We start from the raw sequence: 16,677 nt of genomic DNA, 5'->3' as shown, positions 1-16,677 counted from the left end.
GGAGAGCCCCGTCCCCCAAGCCAGAGCCACGCAGCTGCCATGGAAAAGGTGCTGGTTTAATGCTGGAGCCCAGCCTGGAGCAAGCCCCGTGACAACACCGTATTCAGGGTGGCTGTGCCCAAACTGCAGTCCTGTCCCTAAAGCCCCGGGCTCAGCTGTGCTTGTTGATGTGGCGGGAATGAGCATGCACAGCCTCCACAAAGGCACCCACGTGCTCGGGGTTCATGTCGGGGTAGAGGCCGTGGCCCAGGTTGGCAATGTAGCGTTGGGTCCCGAAACCTTCCAGCATCTTCTTCACCAGCTCCCCAATCTTCTCCTGCAGACACAGTGGGAAACCACGTGTCAGCCCAGGGTACCCCCATCCCCATCAGTCCGCATCCAGCCTGGGACGTGAGACGGGGTCACAGGCGGGGTAACTGAGGCCGGAGGCGTACAGCTCACCTTGGGTGCATACAGAGCACAGGGGTCCAGGTTCCCTTGCAGGGTGACATCTTTCCCTGTCTGGGCACTGCAGTAAGAAGGAAGCAGGTGAGTTGCTGCATGTGGTGCAGAGACCAGGGGGCAGATGGGTGCCTGCAGGCCCCACCACGGGGCACGCAGGACCCCTCAGTGCAGCTCCTGGCTACGGTGAGCACCAGGGCCTGGCTATCCCCACCTCTGGTTTCTCTGAACCAGAAATGTCCGGTCCTGGGATTCAGCAGGGCACCAGGGCAGGCAAAATGGTCAGGGTAACCGCTCTGGGGTGCAGCGTGGGCACCTGGGTGCTGTGCTGGACTCTTACCGAGCTTCCTGGGGCCGGATGGTCCAGTCGAGACCGACCACCTCATAGCCAGCTTGGGCCAGGTCACCCAGGGCGTAGTGTGCGTCCTTCGCAAAGATGATCTGGGGAAGGAGGAGACGGGCAGTAACTGGGTCAGGCCCCTCTCCAACAGCTGGAGTGCAGGATGCCAGGAACAGATGCGCTGCTACATTGGTGACAGGTACCTAGAGCTGAGTCCCTGCACTGGGACTGGGGGGGGGTTGTCAAGGGATGGGTGCAGCCCTTTGCACTGGTTCCCAGCCCGTTCTTATCCCCTCCCTCCCCTGGCCATGCTCTCACACCACAGACACCTCAGGCAGTTCTGACTTACCATGGGTACCAGCGGCAGCGCCTCTGCTTTCAGCTTACTCTTCACTCCCCGAGCGATGTCTCGGATGTACGGCAAGGCAAACTCCTGAAACTGCTCTGGGCCCAGGTGCCCCGCGTGCGACTCGAACAGTTGGAGCGCCTGGCAGATACACGGAGCTGGGAGAGCTGCGGGCACCATGCAGTGCCTTGGTCCCTCCTCCTCCCAGAAGCCATACCCCCTCTGCTCCCTGTCCGCAGTCCCTGCCCCCCTGCCTGGACCTGTCCCCACACCCCAGGACATACCTGCGCTCCAGCAGCCACCTGCCCCACCAGGTAGTCGGTGACAACGTCAGCCAGCAGCCGCAGCAGTTGGTGGCTCGCTTCGGGGTGACGGTAGAGCCAGCTCTTGGCCTTGGACATTGTAGTGGAGCCACCCCCTTCAATCATATAGGACATAAGCGTCCACTGCGGGAAAGAGAGGAGCGGAGTGAGGAGGGTGACTAAGATGGAAAACATGCGAGGGGCTGGTAATGGGGTCGGTGTTGAAGATAGACCCCTAAGCAGCAGCAGCAGCTCTGCGTTTAATGTCCCCTACACATGTACGAGGGCTACGAGCTGGTCCCTGCAGCTCTGGGGGGTGCCAGGACCAGAGTCACCCCAGAGGGAAGAGCGGAGAACCCCACCTTGCAGAGCCTCGTCACTTACAGGTGCCCCGGAGAAGCCGATGAGGGGCACTTTGCCCTCCAGGCTGTGCCGTGTCAGCGTGATGGCCTGGAAGACGTAACCCAGCTCCGCGGTCACGTCCACCTTCTGCCGTAGTTTCAGCAGATCCTCCACCTCCTTCAGGGGCTCTGGGAATGTGGGTCCTTTGCCAGGGACCATGACAACCTCCATGCCCAGTGCCTGGGAACGGGGGAGAATGGAGTAACAATGCCAGCCCCAGCCCCATTCCCAGCCACCAGCCATGACTCTCACCTGGGGCACCACCAAGATGTCAGAGAAAATGATAGCAGCATCCAGGGGGAATCGTCTGAGGGGCTGTGGATAGCAGAGGGGAAGAGGCAGCATGAGTGAGGGGCTGGGACACACGTGTGCAGCAGTGGGGTCCCCAGGATGGGACAGGGCCCTGTCTGATAACCAAGGACCCCTGAGCTAAGATTTGGGCTGCACAACCTACTGGGGCCACCTGGAGGTAAGGGCCAGACCTAAGGTTTCTCCCCATCCCCATTCCAGAGGGGATGGTGGACACACAGCCTCCCCGGGGGACGCTCACCTGTAGCGTCAGCTCACAGCACAACTTGGGGCTCCGGCAAGTGGCAAAGAAATCCTGTGCAGCCCGGGTCTCCCGAAACTCTGCAAGGAACCTGCAGCTGTGACAAGGTGCATGCTGGCCCCCCTGTCACCGCCCCTCAAACCCTCACGCCACCACCGACTCACCAGGCAGGTAGCGCCCTGCCTGCCGCATGCACCACACCGGGGTGTGCTCCGTCTCCTCGCCACGCGCTGCACGCAGGAACGTGTCATTCTTCAGCTTAGGGAAGCCTTTGGGGCTGCAGGAGAAAAAGCAGAGGGGTGTTAGCACCAAAGAGGGGACCGGGTGCCCCGCCAGGACCCTGGGGCTGCAGGTGCAGGGCTGGTGGCTCGTCCCTGCTCCCCAGCCGGTGACTGCAGGGTAGGGGTTTGCACCCAGCTGGGTCCATGGTGGCTAATGCTCCCTCCTTGTCACCTCCCAGGGCCTCTTTGGGGGGGACAGCAGGGCCCTCCCTGGGGACAGGCGATGCCCAGCCCCCGGTCTGTGAGATTACGTTATCAGGGGCAGCAGTTGCTCCTGCCTGGGGAGATTTGGGACCAGCAGGGCCCGGGGCACAGGCAGCCCTGCTGCGGGCTGTCCCCAGCCCCTATCTGCGCCGTGCAGCACAGGGATGGCGGCGTGGGGCAGGGTCCCCAGAGCTCCAGGCGCCCGCAGAGCTGGTGACCCCATGTCCCCAACCTCCTCCCGGTGGTGTCACCACTCCTGAGCTGCAGCCCAGGCTGCACACACATGGGGTGGGACGGGGACCCTGCAGGGGACAGCCAGCACCGTCCTGCTCTGACGGGTGGGGGCCGCAGGGACAGATCCTCAGAACCTCCATGGGGGTCCAGTGCCGCTCCAGTGTCCCCAGTGAGCCATCTGAGGGCGGGATCGGCTCCTCAGTGCCCTACCAGTGTCCCCAGTGCCACAGCAGCGTCCCCTGGGTCATACCACCCCAGTGCCACACCAGTGTCCCCAGTGCCACAGTACTTGTCCCCAGTGCCACAGCACTGTCCCCAGGGTCAACCAACACCTCCCCAGTGTCCCCAGTAACACACCACCCCAGTGCCACCCCAGTGTCCCCAGTGCCACACCAGTGCCCCCAGTGCGGGATCCCAGCTCCACGCACCAGTGTCCCCAGTTCCACACTTGGATCGCACCAGTGTCTCCCACAAGGGACCCCCGGGCCACACCGGCGACCCCCTCGCGGGACCCGGATCGGGCACAGGCGCAGCCCCACGGGTCCCCGCTACTCACACGAGCCGCTCTCCTCCCTCCATCCTGCGCCGCTTCCCGGCCCTCCCCGCTCGATCCTGCACCGCCCCCGCCCCGCCTCACGGCCGCCGCCATCTTAGCACCACCCCCCCCGCCGCCTCCGCCACGGCCGCCGCCATCTTGCCCCGCCCTGTCCCCGTCCGTACGCCGCCATCTTGCCCCGCTCCCCGCTGCTCCGTACGCCACACGGGCGCCGCCATCTTGCCTCCGTCCTCCCCTCGGGCGCCGCCATCTTGCCCCGGGAGCGGGCGGGGTTTGCCGTAAACCCGCGAGTAGCGACCCCCCCCCCCCGCCCTCCTCCTCCCGGTGCCGGTGCCCGGTGCCCGGAGCGCGATGCGTGCGGGCGGGGAGGCTCCGCACCAGGTGCTGGGCCGGCTGCGGTTCCTGCTGCAGTGCAGCGAGTGCTTCCGCCGCGCCCGGGCGCTGCCCGCCGCGCTGTGCTACGTGCCCCGGGAGGTGCAGTACAAGATCTGCAAGGACCCCGCCGCCGCCGCCGCCGCCGCCGCCGCCCGCAGCCTGCTCAGCGTCTGGGACAGCCCGGGGCCGGCGCGGGGCGGCAAGCGGGCGGCGCGGGCCACCATCGAGGTGCGGAAGGGCGGCTGCCTCCGCGCCACCGGCGAGGAGTACTGCAACGGCGCCGGGCTCTGGGTGAAGCTCAGCAAGGTAACGGAGAGGGCACCGGAACCTCTTTGTCCCCCCCCGCCGACCCCTCCCCGGGGTGCCCCTCCGGGACCGGGAGGCCGCTCCGCCCTTCCCTGCCCTGCCCGCGGAGGGGCCCGGCCGCCCCCCCCCGGCCGCCCCCGGTCACCGCACGGCGCCCCCCGTCACCGCCCTGCCTCCGCCGCCTGGCCCCTGTCGCCCCCTGGTCACCCCCTGTCACCACCGGGTGCCTCCAGCCGCCCCCATCGCCACCCCTGGCACTCTCCCCCCCCCCCCCCCCATGTTTTCCTCCTGCTGCCCCCGTCCCCCTCCAGCCCAGCACACCACACCCCGCAGCCCAGATCCTTTGGGCACAGGGCGCACCGCCCTCCTCCTGCCCCGGGTCCAGGCCTCAGCCACGACCCGAGGATCATTTTCCTACTCTTGCAGGAAAACAGTGTGGGCAGGGCGTCTGGGGGGTCTGCCACAGCACCTCAGGGCTCTACATGCAACAGTGAACACGCCTCTGGTGGCCAGGGCTGTAGCAGGGTCACGGTGGTGCCTGTCCAACCACAGGCAGTATTTCGGAGCAGGACATGCTCAGGAGTGTTATTTAACCCTTGACAGATTTGCTGTCCTTTGGGGTCTACAGCATCTTGGTGTGCATTGCCTGTCTTCTCCCCTCTGCCTCTGTCCCGTGGTTGAGCCCTGGATGGAGATCCCAACAGAACGTGTTTTCCCATGCAGGAGCAGCTGGAAGAGTACAAGAGTGGCTGTGATCTGGAGGAAGGCTGGGTCCTGGTGTGCAAGCACGCAGAAGGAGGGGACAGGCTGGTCCCGGTCGAGTCCACGGAGAGGATCCAGAGGCAGCAGCAGCTGTTTGGGGTTGATTACAAACCTGTGATCAGGTACGGAGCTGTGGCTCACATCCTCTCTTCTCTGTATGTCATGATAACTGACATGGCTCCCTGGGCTGCTTCAGAAGTACACGTGCAGCATCTTGCTTTCCTGGCATCTTGGAAGGGTGCAACATGCAGTAAATGTCCAAATCCCCCTGCAGACCCTGACTTAGAAAAGAAATCACGATTTTGCTGCCCACAGTGAGGAGCTGGAGAGGCGTTAAACCTTAGGTCTCTGTATTTTAGAGTCTTTAGCTTGTTAATAATCTGAACCTGCTGTCTTCGTTTGATGTCTCATTTTCCTTGCATGGAAGAGATCAGTGAGGTTTTCATCCAGCTATGTCCTGCTGCTTGAGATTTTGTTGTATTGTCCCTCAGCCCTTTCTGCTCTGGATTGTAAAGCCCCAGCCCACTTGGCCACTTCTTATATTAAAATGAGGTAATAGTGAGTCCAGATAAGGAGTTACCCAGTTTTGCTTGGTCACAATGCTTGTTACCCACACAGCTGGGTGTGGACTGGCAGAAGTAAGGATGGTCTGAACAGAAATGGCATCTGATGAGACCTGATACGGTGGAGGAAGGAGTGTGGTGGGGCTTTAAATCCATGTCTTCCCCTTCCAGCTACTTCTCAACCACCTGCTCCTTTCCCGCGGGATTCTCTCACTCCTTTTCCATCTTGTTTCAGATGGGAGCAAGTGGTGGATCTGACATACTCCTTGCGCCTGGGAGCGAAACCCAAGCCCATGGAGCAGGATGAGGCCGCAGTAGAGAGGCTTCGGTACGAGCTTTTTCGCAGTGCGTGCATGCTTCAGCTGTGGGTGGGTGCAAGCCACCGTCTCTCCCTGGCTGCTCAGACAGCCATCTATTGTCAGCTGGGGAGTGGGGGAAGACAAGCAGTGGGGAAGCAAAGGGGAGCAGGGCTCAGCACAGTTCCTACTACTGAACCAGAAAGCAGGGTGAGACCAAGGCAAGCAGGACATGGAGCTGCATTCCCTGACCTATTCACCTGGCAGGAGTCAGTGCAGCCTTGCTGTCTTTGTGTCTTCAGACTGCTGACCGCTTTGCCCTGGTAGGTTTGTGCCCCCGACATGGACTTACGAATGCGATGAAGACCTGGTGCATTTCTTGTATGATCATATTGGGAAAGAGGACGAGAACTTGGGCAGCGTCAAGCAGTATGTGGACAGCATTGATGTCTCATCCTACACGGTGAGTAGCGTGTGGGGAAAAGGAGTAAGGCTGCATCAGCCCTGCTGTGCCGTTGGGGTAGGGAGCATGCATGGTGTTCTGCCCTGCTCTGAGTTGGTCTGGTCTGTGTTTGAGGATGTGGGAGGGACGGCGTAGTTCCAGAGGGGAGTGTCACGCAGTGTATTGTGTAATGGGGCCTCTGGAGGAACTGTGCAAGCCATGATCCCAGAAGCAAATGCTAATGCTAGCTGCTAAGCTGGTTTTAGGGAGAGTTTCATACTCTGCACTCTGTGTGTGATTCCAGAATACGTTGGCAAGTCAGCCCCAGCTTCCTGTGCTCTCTGTACTGCTTGTGTCTACCCACAGCCTAGCAAATGGGAACGAGCCCTCTGGCTCTACGATTCATGTCAAAAGTAGCCACTAAGGGGAAGTTAATCCTACCCCTATCTGATCCTCCCTTCATTCACTGCCCTTTTCCAGGAAGACTTCAATGTGTCGTGTTTGACCGACAGCCATGCCGACACGTACTGGGAGAGTGACGGGTCCCAGGGCCAGCACTGGGTGCGGCTCAACATGAAGAAAGGCACCATCGTCAAGTGAGGCTTTTCTCCTCTGTCTGCTGGCTTGCAGCTGGGGCAGGCACTGCAGCCCCTGCTCTGTGCATGAGTCTGTCACAGCCCTAGGTTGCCCTGCTCTCCCTGCCCCTCGTCCCCTGCTCTGGCTCTGGGCTTGAAAGGCACTTAGCCAGCATTGTCACCGGTACCCAGGGGGCCCAGCACCGTCTGCCTGTGCCTGGTACAGGTGTGACCAGGCCACGAGGGGGGAGCAGTGGTGGGTGTTGAGCTGCAGGGCTGTCTTCTCATTTCATGCTTCCTTTTGCAGGAAGCTCCTGCTGACCGTTGACACCACAGATGAGAACTTCATGCCCAAGCGGGTCGCTGTGTACGGGGGTGAGGGGGACAATCTGAAGAAACTGAATGATGTCGGCATTGATGAGTGAGTGGATGGAGGAGGGGAATGTAGCATGGCCCCTCCAGGGGCCTGAGGCACTGGGCACCCCAGCCATAAGCAGTCATGCTAGCACCAGCCTTGCTTTAGAGTCCCAGGGCCTTGGGAGAAGCATTCTGCATCTCTGCAGCCTAACAGGCACTGTGAAATGCCATTCCCATCTCCTACAAGCCTGGCCTTGATGGTTAGATAGCACAGAAGTGCCGATGCAACCCTATAGCTGCTGGGTTAATTCAGGCAGCTGTGCTGTCTTGTGGGACCGAACAGGAGCATGTTGCCTACACCTGAGACACCAGGAGGCTCGGGCATTCACGTGCACCGTGTTGTGGCAGTGATGGAGACGGGTGCCTGGGTCTGAGTTCCTCCTTCAGCCTTCCTCCTTCATCCTTTCAAGGATGCAAGCCCTCTTTCCTTACAAGCAGCCAGGTGGATTTTGGCAGGATGAACAAGGGAACAGCTCTGCAGCCCCTGTCTGTTCTGTGCTTGCAGGAGTTACATTGGGGATGTGTGCGTCCTTGAGGACATGACAACGCACCTGCCTGTCATCGAGATCCGGATTGTGGAGTGCAGAGGTAGGGCTGGGTGTTATGGCCACATGCATAACACACCTGTGACGTACTGTACACTTATTTTGTTCCTGTGGCTTGTACTTCTTGGCCCTGTTGGCTGTTTCAAATGAGATGTGAAAGAACCATGGGAAACTCCAGGGCAAGCCCTGTGCTTTCAGCCTGTTTTTCCCTACCTCTGTTTCTTTTGTTGTTGTTTTTATTCTTCTATAAATCCCCCATTTCTAAACAAAGGTATTTCAGGCTCCCAGTGCTGATGAGGATGGTCATGTTCCTAGTGCTTTTACTTACAGCCCTCTCTCACACAACTGGCTTGCTGTGGCTGGAAGGCTTGCTTTCTCACGGGCTTAGCGTATTATCTGTTGGTCTTCCTTCATCAGATGATGGGATTGACGTTCGCCTCCGGGGCATCAAAATCAAATCCTCCCGACAGAGGGACTTGGGGCTCAGTGCCGACATGTTCCAGCTGGCCAATTTAGTACGCTACCCGCGCCTGGAAGGGACAGACCCTGACCTGCTGTACCGGAGGGCTGTGCTCATTCAGAGGTACTGCATGGAGGGGGCACACTGTGGGGTGCTTTCTGCAGGGATTGGTGACCTCTCTAGCCCAAGTAGGGCTAGAAGCTGTAAAGCTGTGTGACTGCCCTTGAGACAGGCATCCTGGAGGAAATAGCAGAGGCTCTTAAGAACAAAGTGGGTTTTCTGGGGTAGCTTCCCTACGTTTTAAGAGGAATCCTGCAGCTCAAGTTCAGCCTCTTGCATGTTGCCGGTGCAGCATATCTGTGCTGAGGGGGGGAAAGGGGTGGGGGAGCAGGTGAATGCAGAGTCCCTCGCGAGAAGTGCGTGGTCCCGGAGGTGCTGAGGGAGTGGGAATCTGGGACCAAAGGCTCTGTGATTTAAAAGGCCAAGCTGGGTTGTGTTTGGATCAGTTGCTGCTTTTCTGCTTGTGTCTGGACTGCCTGGCCTGGAACAGGCTTATGCAGATGCCTGTCCCTCCAGGGTGTCGCAGTTCTGTCTTTGGGATTTAGGTTCATCAAGCTCCTGGATAGTGTCCTGCATCACTTGGTGCCAGCCTGGGATCACACTATTGGCACGTTCAGCAAACTCAAGGTGAGTGATTCCCTCTATGTCTTACGGGGCCTCAGTCTGGCAGGGTGATTGAACTTGGGCTGTGGCAAGGGAGACAGTCAGTCCTTGTTGCCTTTAAAGCAGCTCAAGGGAAATACCTGGCTGAGATCCATTCATTAAAGCTGTGAAAGGCGATATTGTTTTAGAGACTAGTTTCCTGCTAGAACACTGGTGGGGAAACGTGTAGCTATGCAGTAACGAGTAGAATGAAAACAGGACTCTGGGGTGAGAGCACTGCATCCACAAAAGGACCCAGACCATAGCAGAACCGGGTGTGTGAGCTGGGCACACATCCCCTCTGAGATCGCAGCCCAGGACACTCTGTTCCTGCACTTGCTGCCAGCAGTTTTGAGCTGGCTGTGTCCAAATGGCAAGGCTTCTTACCAGTGACTATTTTCTGGCTTTTGATTTGTGTCTTTCTCATAGGACTCAGCTTGTCCCTCCAGTTGTCTGTTTTCCTCACATCTTTTCCCAGAATGCATGTGCCTGGCATTGCTAGGGTAGGCCAATTCTGTGTGTTTCCAGACAGAACTCTCTAGTGTTAGAGAGCACTGCAATTCCTGTGCCAGCTTAGCTTAAGACCCAAAGCATTTGAGGATTCTTGTTTGTCTAGCAAAGCTTGGTTTGATTACAAATAGGAGGAATAGTAAGGCTTACGTTCTGGTGAGAGTGAGGGAGAGTCCAAGCAGCACTGGAGTGTGAGTATCAGATGACTGCTGATGGGAGAGAGGATTGGGCTTGGTACCTCCATGAAGCCAGAAAGTAAATTCTTTCAGAGACAGTAGATCAGATGGAGCAAATGCTGTCAAGGAGAATGTGGCTGTGTGTGGAAGGCAGAGCTGCTGGGAAGGGAAAAGACCTGGCAGTGCAGTGGCTTCAGTAGGAAGCAGGTAATGTTTTGGGCACTGGGCACTTATGACATTTTGAACTTCCCCGTTGGCAGCATATCAAGCAGTTCCTGTTGCTGTCCAAGAGGCGCACAGCTCTCATTACCCAGTGTCTGAAGGACTCAGAGACGAGCAAGCCCAACTTCATGCCACGCCTCTATATTAACCGACGCCTGGCTATGGAGCACCGAGACAACCCTGCTCTGGACCCAAGTTGCAAGAACGCTGTCTTCACCCAGGTACTGCTCCTCCTGGAGAAGTTCCCACTGCTCTGAGGAGAGCAGAGCACCCTAAAAGCAAAATGAACCACGTGGAGATGGGTGGAGGGGGCAACTTGGGAGCTGGAGTAACCTGGTGACTTCAAGGCTTCTTCGCACGACTCCTAGACTCTGTGGTTACATAGTGCCTATGGTCCCTTATCCAGGAATATCTTCTAGGAGGGATTTGGGATATGTGAGCTGAAGTCTTTGCTCTGTACTAGACTTTGTGACACGTTGCTAATCCAGAGCATAGCAATCTCATTACACTTAAAGGACAGTAAAGACTTCTTGTGTGACAACAATAATTCAGCTGCACACCATTCTGTGATTTTTACAGCAATTCTAACCTTCCTATTGTCATTCTCCCCATCTTCAAAAGATTGATTGCTTGATGTGTGCACAAACAGCTCAGGCTGCTGTGAGTTTTCATGTGTTCAATGTACCTCCGAGACTAGAAAGCTCCAAGCAGTGGTTGGGCTCCTAGACCATTTAGAGATAAGCTTCGGTCAACATTTAGGGGTTTGAGACAAACCAGATTCCTTCCAATTTTCAGCCTTCACTTGGCACCAGTTCTCCTGGAGAGGGGATACCAGCCTTGATCTTCTATGTTGCAGGTATATGAAGGCCTGAAGCCCTCTGACAAGTTTGAAAAGCCTCTAGATTATAGGTAAGCAGCATCTAGGGTAGGGAGAGGATTGTGCAGTGCTGGGAGCTGTGTCCTCTGTCACAGCAGGGTGTTTGGGAAGCGCCTGTGTGTCCTGTGCTCTGGAGAGGGTTTGCTAGGGCGGGAGCCAGCTCAGCCGTGGGATCAGGGCCTGTTCCCCAAGGTGTTTCCTCCCTGCTGAGGACACAGCTGACTCTGGAGATTGAGGTTTTGTCCTGTCTTAAGCCCAGGCTGGTCTACCACAGACCCCTGGTGTCCCTGCTGCCTCTCCAGTCTCTCCTTGGGTCTGGGTGCACCCAGGGGCTGAGCAGCCACTCAGGCAGTGCCTGGTTCTCCACAGGTGGCCGCTGCGTTACGACCAGTGGTGGGAGTGCAAATTCATCGCAGAGGGCATCATTGACCAAGGTAGGGGCTGCGGGGGGAAGGGGGTCCTCTGGGGCAGAACTGGAGGTTGGTGGGGTGACTCTGTTGCTGCGGGGCTTCTCGTTAACTTCCAGCGTTACTGCTGCTGGAGGAGAGAGGGAAGGCAGGTCACCTTGTCCTGCTACCCCTTGCGATGTCCTGGGTAAGGAGTACTGTGCTGGCACAGGTATCAGACCTCTGTTAGTCATTAGCAGCAACTTTGACAGTGCCAGTGTCAATAACCAGACAGCCACTCTGGCTATCCTTCTCAGGCCAGACCAGGGATGTTAATTCCATTGTCTTATTTCCTCTGGTGCCGTGAGGCTTTGGCAGGAACCGCCTGCTCAGCTGTGGGCCGGGCTGAACCAGAATTCCTTGTCTTTTTGTTCCATAGCTCCGAGAACCACCACACGAGGAGTTTCCATCACTAAAAATGCCATTCTTTTGGGATTGCAGGTGGCGGTTTTCGGGACAGCTTGGCGGACATGTCAGAGGAGCTGTGCCCCAGCTCAGCAGACACTCCTGTGCCCCTGCCCTTCTTTGTGCGCACGTCCAACCAGGTGCTGTGGGTTGGGGTACTTGAGGCAGACAGTGCCTAGTGCACAGTGCTGTGCCTGGCAAAGCAGTGCTGTCTCTGTCCCCTCGCGTGCCTGGGATGCACCTACCTTTGCTAGTCAAAAGCCTTTCCTCATGAACCCTGAAGGCTGGACAGGTTGCTTTGTGACATTTAGTTTTAGGATAAGTTGATAAGTGTCTGGATACTTCTCTCGCTAGGAATATTGCCAAGGGTGTTGGGTGGGGTTTAGCCCTCTTCCATTGTGAGAAATCCCCAGGGTCACTGCAAAAACTGTTTGTGGTGCTTCATGCTGGGCTGAGATTATGACTTGGAGTTTTGACTCTTGCTCCTGTAGGGCAACAGCACTGGAGAAGCTAGGGACATGTATGTTCCCAACCCCTCCTGTAAAGACTTCCCAAAGTACGAGTGGATCGGGCAGATCATGGGAGCAGCTCTGAGGGGCAAGGAGTTTCTGGTGAGTTTTCAGTCCTGTCTGTGCATGGAGGTTTGCCACAAAGGGGATTGTTAGTCATCTTCTGCAGCCTGTCCAACAGGAGCACAGGTAGGCCCTGTGATCATGCACTGGGGAAAAAGGTGTTTGTCAGGATTTGGGGCTGAAGTATTAGGAGACCTCACAGTCTGAGTTTTGGGAGATGCTGCTGGGAGCCTGGCAGGGGGTATCTGGTCTCTGCTAACTTCCGTGTAGGCCGAGGTACCTGATGAGCCCTGCATGAGGACAGGGAGAGTGAGAAACCTCCTTTGTGGTTGAGCCTCATCTCCATCTCTGGGGACATCTCCTTTCTCACAGACTCAGCAAAATTATTGTTCTCCTTCAGGTCCTGGCTCTTCCTGGCTTTGTATGGAAACAATTAACAGGGGAGGAGGTCAGCTGGAGCAAAGACTTCCCTGCTGTGGACTCTGTGCTGGTGAGAGGGGCTGGGAGGCTGTGCCTATGCTGTTCCTTGTAGCGCTCAGCAAGACTGTGATTTGCTTCCCTGCCCCCATGCTGTACTTGCCTCTTCCAAAGATGTGTTTAAAAAAAAAAAAACACGCAAAAAGAGCACCATTAGCATTTAATACATCCCTCAGCTAATACAAAGATGTAGTTGTGCTGACTATTGCTTCCAGCAGACAATGCCCCAGGGGCTGCTAAACAGCAAGTGCAGCTGCAGGTCAGCATATCCCGTGCTGTGCTGCTCTCAGTCACTCCAGCCCTTGTCTGGGAAGGGAGGAGATGGGGGATCAGACACACCCCTGCCCACTGGACATCTCTCTAACAAGCACTTATCTGGGCAGGTGAAGCTCCTGGAGGTGATGGAAGTGATGGACAAAGACACCTTTGAGTTCAAATTTGGGAATGAGCTGACCTACACAACGGTGCTGAGTGACCAGCGCATGGTGGAGCTGATCCCCAACGGCAGCAACACCGTGGTACGCTACGAGGACCGCAAGGAGTTCATCCGCCTGGTGCAGAAGGCTCGACTGGAGGAGAGCAAGGAGCAGGTAACGCTGCCCCATAGCATAAGTTGCCATTTGTTCCCAGAGACATTTCTTCCAGTCTGTGTCTGATGGAATGCATCGCGGTTAATGTCCCTGTGTTCATTAGTGTAATAGCAGGAAGTCCTTCGTGGTGACTTGTAGCAGCATGAGAGACGTGGGATTTTATTCCCAGCTATGATTCAGGCTTCCTGACTGAACTGGAGTGCATCTTTGCGGGATCCTGTTCCCCTTTCTAGGTGCCTTGGAGCATTTGCTGAGCAGTCACATGGCTTCAGTCCAGTAGTCTCCGGGCTCAACCCTGAGCCAGAACAGTAGGCAAGGCGTGCTGCTCACCTGCTTCGTCTCCTTTTCAGATCATGGCCATGCAGGCTGGGCTGCTGAAGGTGGTGCCCCAGGCTGTTCTTGACCTCCTCACCTGGCAGGAGTTGGAAAAGAAAGTCTGTGGAGACCCTGAAGTCACAGTTGATGCCCTGAAGAAGCTCAGTAAGTGAAGGGCTCTGCTGAAAATTCTTTCCCTGAAAATATTCTATCCATGTTGGGACAAGGAGAGGTGTGGGAAGCAGATACTAGCTTTTATTACAGTAAGAATGTGGCCCACTTTGTGCCCTTAGCTGGATGCTGACAGGGGCAGGGGTTCTCCAGTCCCCGTCCTGGGCTTCAGAGGAAGGGTGGAACATCTATGGGATGCCAGTAACTGAGCTTCTGTGGAGCTGAGACATGGATCTGGACATGTTTTCTGGGGGAGGCCTGAGTACATGTGTTCCTTGCACCCTGGGTCTTTGTGCTCACACCCTGCAAGTACCTCAGAGCTTCTTCCTGTGCTCATAGAGGACCCATGGATGAGCAGGGGAGACCCTGCTCTTATTTATCCATGAGGATCTGGAATCTCTAATAAAATCCTTTTCTGTATCCTTTTTGCCAGCCCGGTTTGAGGACTTTGAGCCACTGGACACCCGTGTTCAGTACTTCTGGGAAGCACTCAACAACTTCACCAATGGTGAGTGACTTGTTCTACCCCTGCACATCTACCCTTGTGTGCTGGTGGGAACTGGGAGAGTGAAACCACCCTCGTTGCTGCCTGGGGAACAGGTGGGAACCAAGTAGAGCAAGCTGTTGGGTCAAGGGAACAGCTCACTAATGCTGGGGATACCTGGAAGTGGCTGTACTTAATCTCACATCTCCCTGGAACCTGCTGATGTCTTTGCTCTCCCTTCACAGAGGATCGTAGCCGTTTCCTCAGATTTGTCACTGGCAGAAGCCGCCTTCCAGCACGGATCTACATCTATCCAGACAAACTGGGGTGAGTACATTTTTTATGTAGACTGTGAGACTAACAGATCAAAGGGATCTGCGGTCTGCTCTTTCCTGCCTCGTTGGCTTGCTGGTTCTGACCAGTTTGTCACCTTCCCCAAGCTCTGAAACGACAGATGCATTGCCGGAGTCGTCCACCTGCTCCAGTACCCTATTCTTGCCCAACTATGCCACGTAAGTTTTGTTGCTTCCCTGCTTCTGGGAGATTCTCTCTCTGGGCTCTTAGTTTTGATGCTGACCTATAGAGCTCCCATTGCTTTGCCACACTAACGTTCCCCAAACTGCCTTGTGGCTGCTGTGATTTAATCTGTGAGCAGCTCTTGAAGCATAGCCTCCATCTTGTCATCTCAGCTGGCAGATGTAGCAATGGCAATTACTTCTTGTTTTTTCCCCTCCTACCATCCCTAGAGCCAAGGTATGTGAAGAGAAGTTACGCTACGCGGCCTATAACTGCGTGGCCATTGACACGGATATGAGTCCGTGGGAAGAGTGATGTTGCAACCTGACCAAGAAGCACGGACAATCACTTGACAGAACCATGCAGTGGGAAGAGCTCCCTTGTCCCCGCAGGATATGTATATATAATAAACATGTAAGTGTGAAGCCCGGCTCCCTGCAGTGGTAACCAGCACCGCTTTGGACACGGAGGTTTGGAACTTCAGCAGGGTGGGAGCTAGCTTGGAGTGTAAATGGGACTGTAGTCATGAAACCTTGTTCCCAGCCCTCATACATCAAAAAGGTCTGGTAGACTTCTGCAATGAGTTCTTTCTCCAAGCGTCCCCATTGCAGCCTCATAACTTACTCTTTCCGGGTTGTGTTCTGCTCCAAAGAGAAGTGGGTAGGGCCCCGAAGCTGCACAGCAGGTTACAGTACAGGACAAAGAACTGGGAGCTGCGGCTGAGACCATGGGGGTGCTCAGAGAAGCTCGCTGCCCTAATCTGAGTGTCCTGACCACATTCCTTTGCCTTGTTCCTGACTTAAGTGAGGTCATGGAAATGTGATAATTCATCTAAGTTTATGAAGAAATGGAGCAGGCTGGTGACAGGTGCTGCAGGGGTGCCTCTGACCACCAGGTGTCACGACAGACCTTCACAGCACGACTGTGGGTGCTGTCGGGAAAGGACTCCCATGCTGTTACGTCCCACAGAATCCCTGTTCCTGTGACCACCCGTGGTTCCTTGCACGGCAGCAACTGCTGGGGAAGCTGATCCCCTTCAGGAGGTGGGAACTATCTACTCCCTCCTGCTCTGTAACCTTCTGGTTCTGCATTCTGCCCAGGCCATGCTGGTAGCCTAGCAGCTGTTCTCCTGGGCTCTTTGAGCTATGGTTTTCTCCTAAAAGCCTGTGTTAAAATTAATCTGTTACGGTTCTCATGGAGATGTGCAGGCAGGGCCAAGCTCTTCTCCCAGACAGCGAGGGTAGGAGCAGTAGCAGGCAAGGCAGCACTGGGCTCCTCTCTGCCATGGGGAGGAAAGCCTTTGCCCCAGGGGAGAGGAGAGACTGTGGGTATCAGAGGTTGGAGCTCCTTGAGCAGGTTGCGTGCTAGCAGGCCGATGTGTGACTGAGGAGTGGGCAATGAAAGCTTTACAGCTTCAAGACTATTGGAAATGTTTCTGGATCTTTCCAGCCCTGAGCAGGATTAGTCATTGCCTGGCACTGTGAGCTCCCAATGTCAGTCTGCTTTTATACCCCAGCTGCACCTCCAGTCCACGTGGTCTGTCGGACCATCACTAGTAACAGCCACTGAGTCACTGTCTCTGGCTTCACTGGCTAATGCTGTGAATTAAGGTTTATCTTGTGTTAACACTTCCTGCCTTTCTCTCCTCTCTTGAAGGAGTCTGTCATCCAGAAATTGCTTCCAGTTGTAAATGAAGTCCTTCCCTTTACCACTTTCCTTGGAAACTGCTGTATTCCCAGACCTGTTGAGGGGCCGTATTGAAAGGAGTGTAGGATCAGCAGAGAGCATAGGCTGAGGTCTCCTGCACTGCAGTAAGT

The 16,677-nt window shown here is 56.2% G+C and overlaps 2 protein-coding genes across 3 annotated transcripts; one reads left to right on the top strand and one right to left on the bottom strand.

The window, feature by feature from the left end:
- Positions 1-37: 37 nt before the first annotated feature.
- On the bottom strand, positions 38-4,821 carry UROD (uroporphyrinogen decarboxylase). 2 transcript variants are annotated; one of them, XM_035538129.2, is made up of 10 exons: positions 4,698-4,821; positions 2,546-2,658; positions 2,382-2,461; positions 2,084-2,146; positions 1,814-2,011; positions 1,412-1,573; positions 1,131-1,268; positions 782-882; positions 442-508; positions 38-316 (listed from the first exon to the last, which is right to left on the bottom strand). In XM_035538129.2, exons 1-10 carry the CDS (start codon positions 4,745-4,747, stop codon positions 152-154), a joined length of 1,137 nt encoding a protein of 378 aa, XP_035394022.1. In that variant the 5' UTR covers positions 4,748-4,821; the 3' UTR covers positions 38-151. The 2 variants fall into 2 exon arrangements, with proteins under 2 accessions (XP_035394022.1, XP_035394021.1); XM_035538128.2 differs by lacking the exon at positions 4,698-4,821 and adding an exon at positions 3,821-3,921.
- LOC118243755 (E3 ubiquitin-protein ligase HECTD3-like) lies at positions 3,972-15,285 on the top strand. The gene is made up of 21 exons (XM_035538126.2): positions 3,972-4,337; positions 5,061-5,221; positions 5,898-5,990; positions 6,286-6,421; positions 6,881-6,996; positions 7,283-7,396; positions 7,898-7,980; positions 8,355-8,520; positions 9,003-9,084; positions 10,046-10,228; positions 10,864-10,916; positions 11,254-11,318; positions 11,772-11,875; positions 12,227-12,346; positions 12,708-12,797; positions 13,168-13,374; positions 13,725-13,854; positions 14,294-14,368; positions 14,590-14,671; positions 14,785-14,856; positions 15,091-15,285. The coding sequence occupies exons 1-21, from the start codon at positions 4,008-4,010 to the stop codon at positions 15,173-15,175; spliced, it is 2,547 nt and encodes an 848-aa protein (XP_035394019.1). The 5' UTR covers positions 3,972-4,007; the 3' UTR covers positions 15,176-15,285.
- The last annotated feature ends 1,392 nt before the right edge of the window (positions 15,286-16,677 follow it).

This window comes from Cygnus atratus, chromosome 8, assembly GCF_013377495.2.
Source record: "Cygnus atratus isolate AKBS03 ecotype Queensland, Australia chromosome 8, CAtr_DNAZoo_HiC_assembly, whole genome shotgun sequence".
Classification (NCBI taxonomy): Eukaryota; Metazoa; Chordata; class Aves; order Anseriformes; family Anatidae; genus Cygnus; species Cygnus atratus.
Note: the sequence above shows the minus strand (reverse complement) of the source record. Positions and strands in the feature narration are given on the sequence as shown.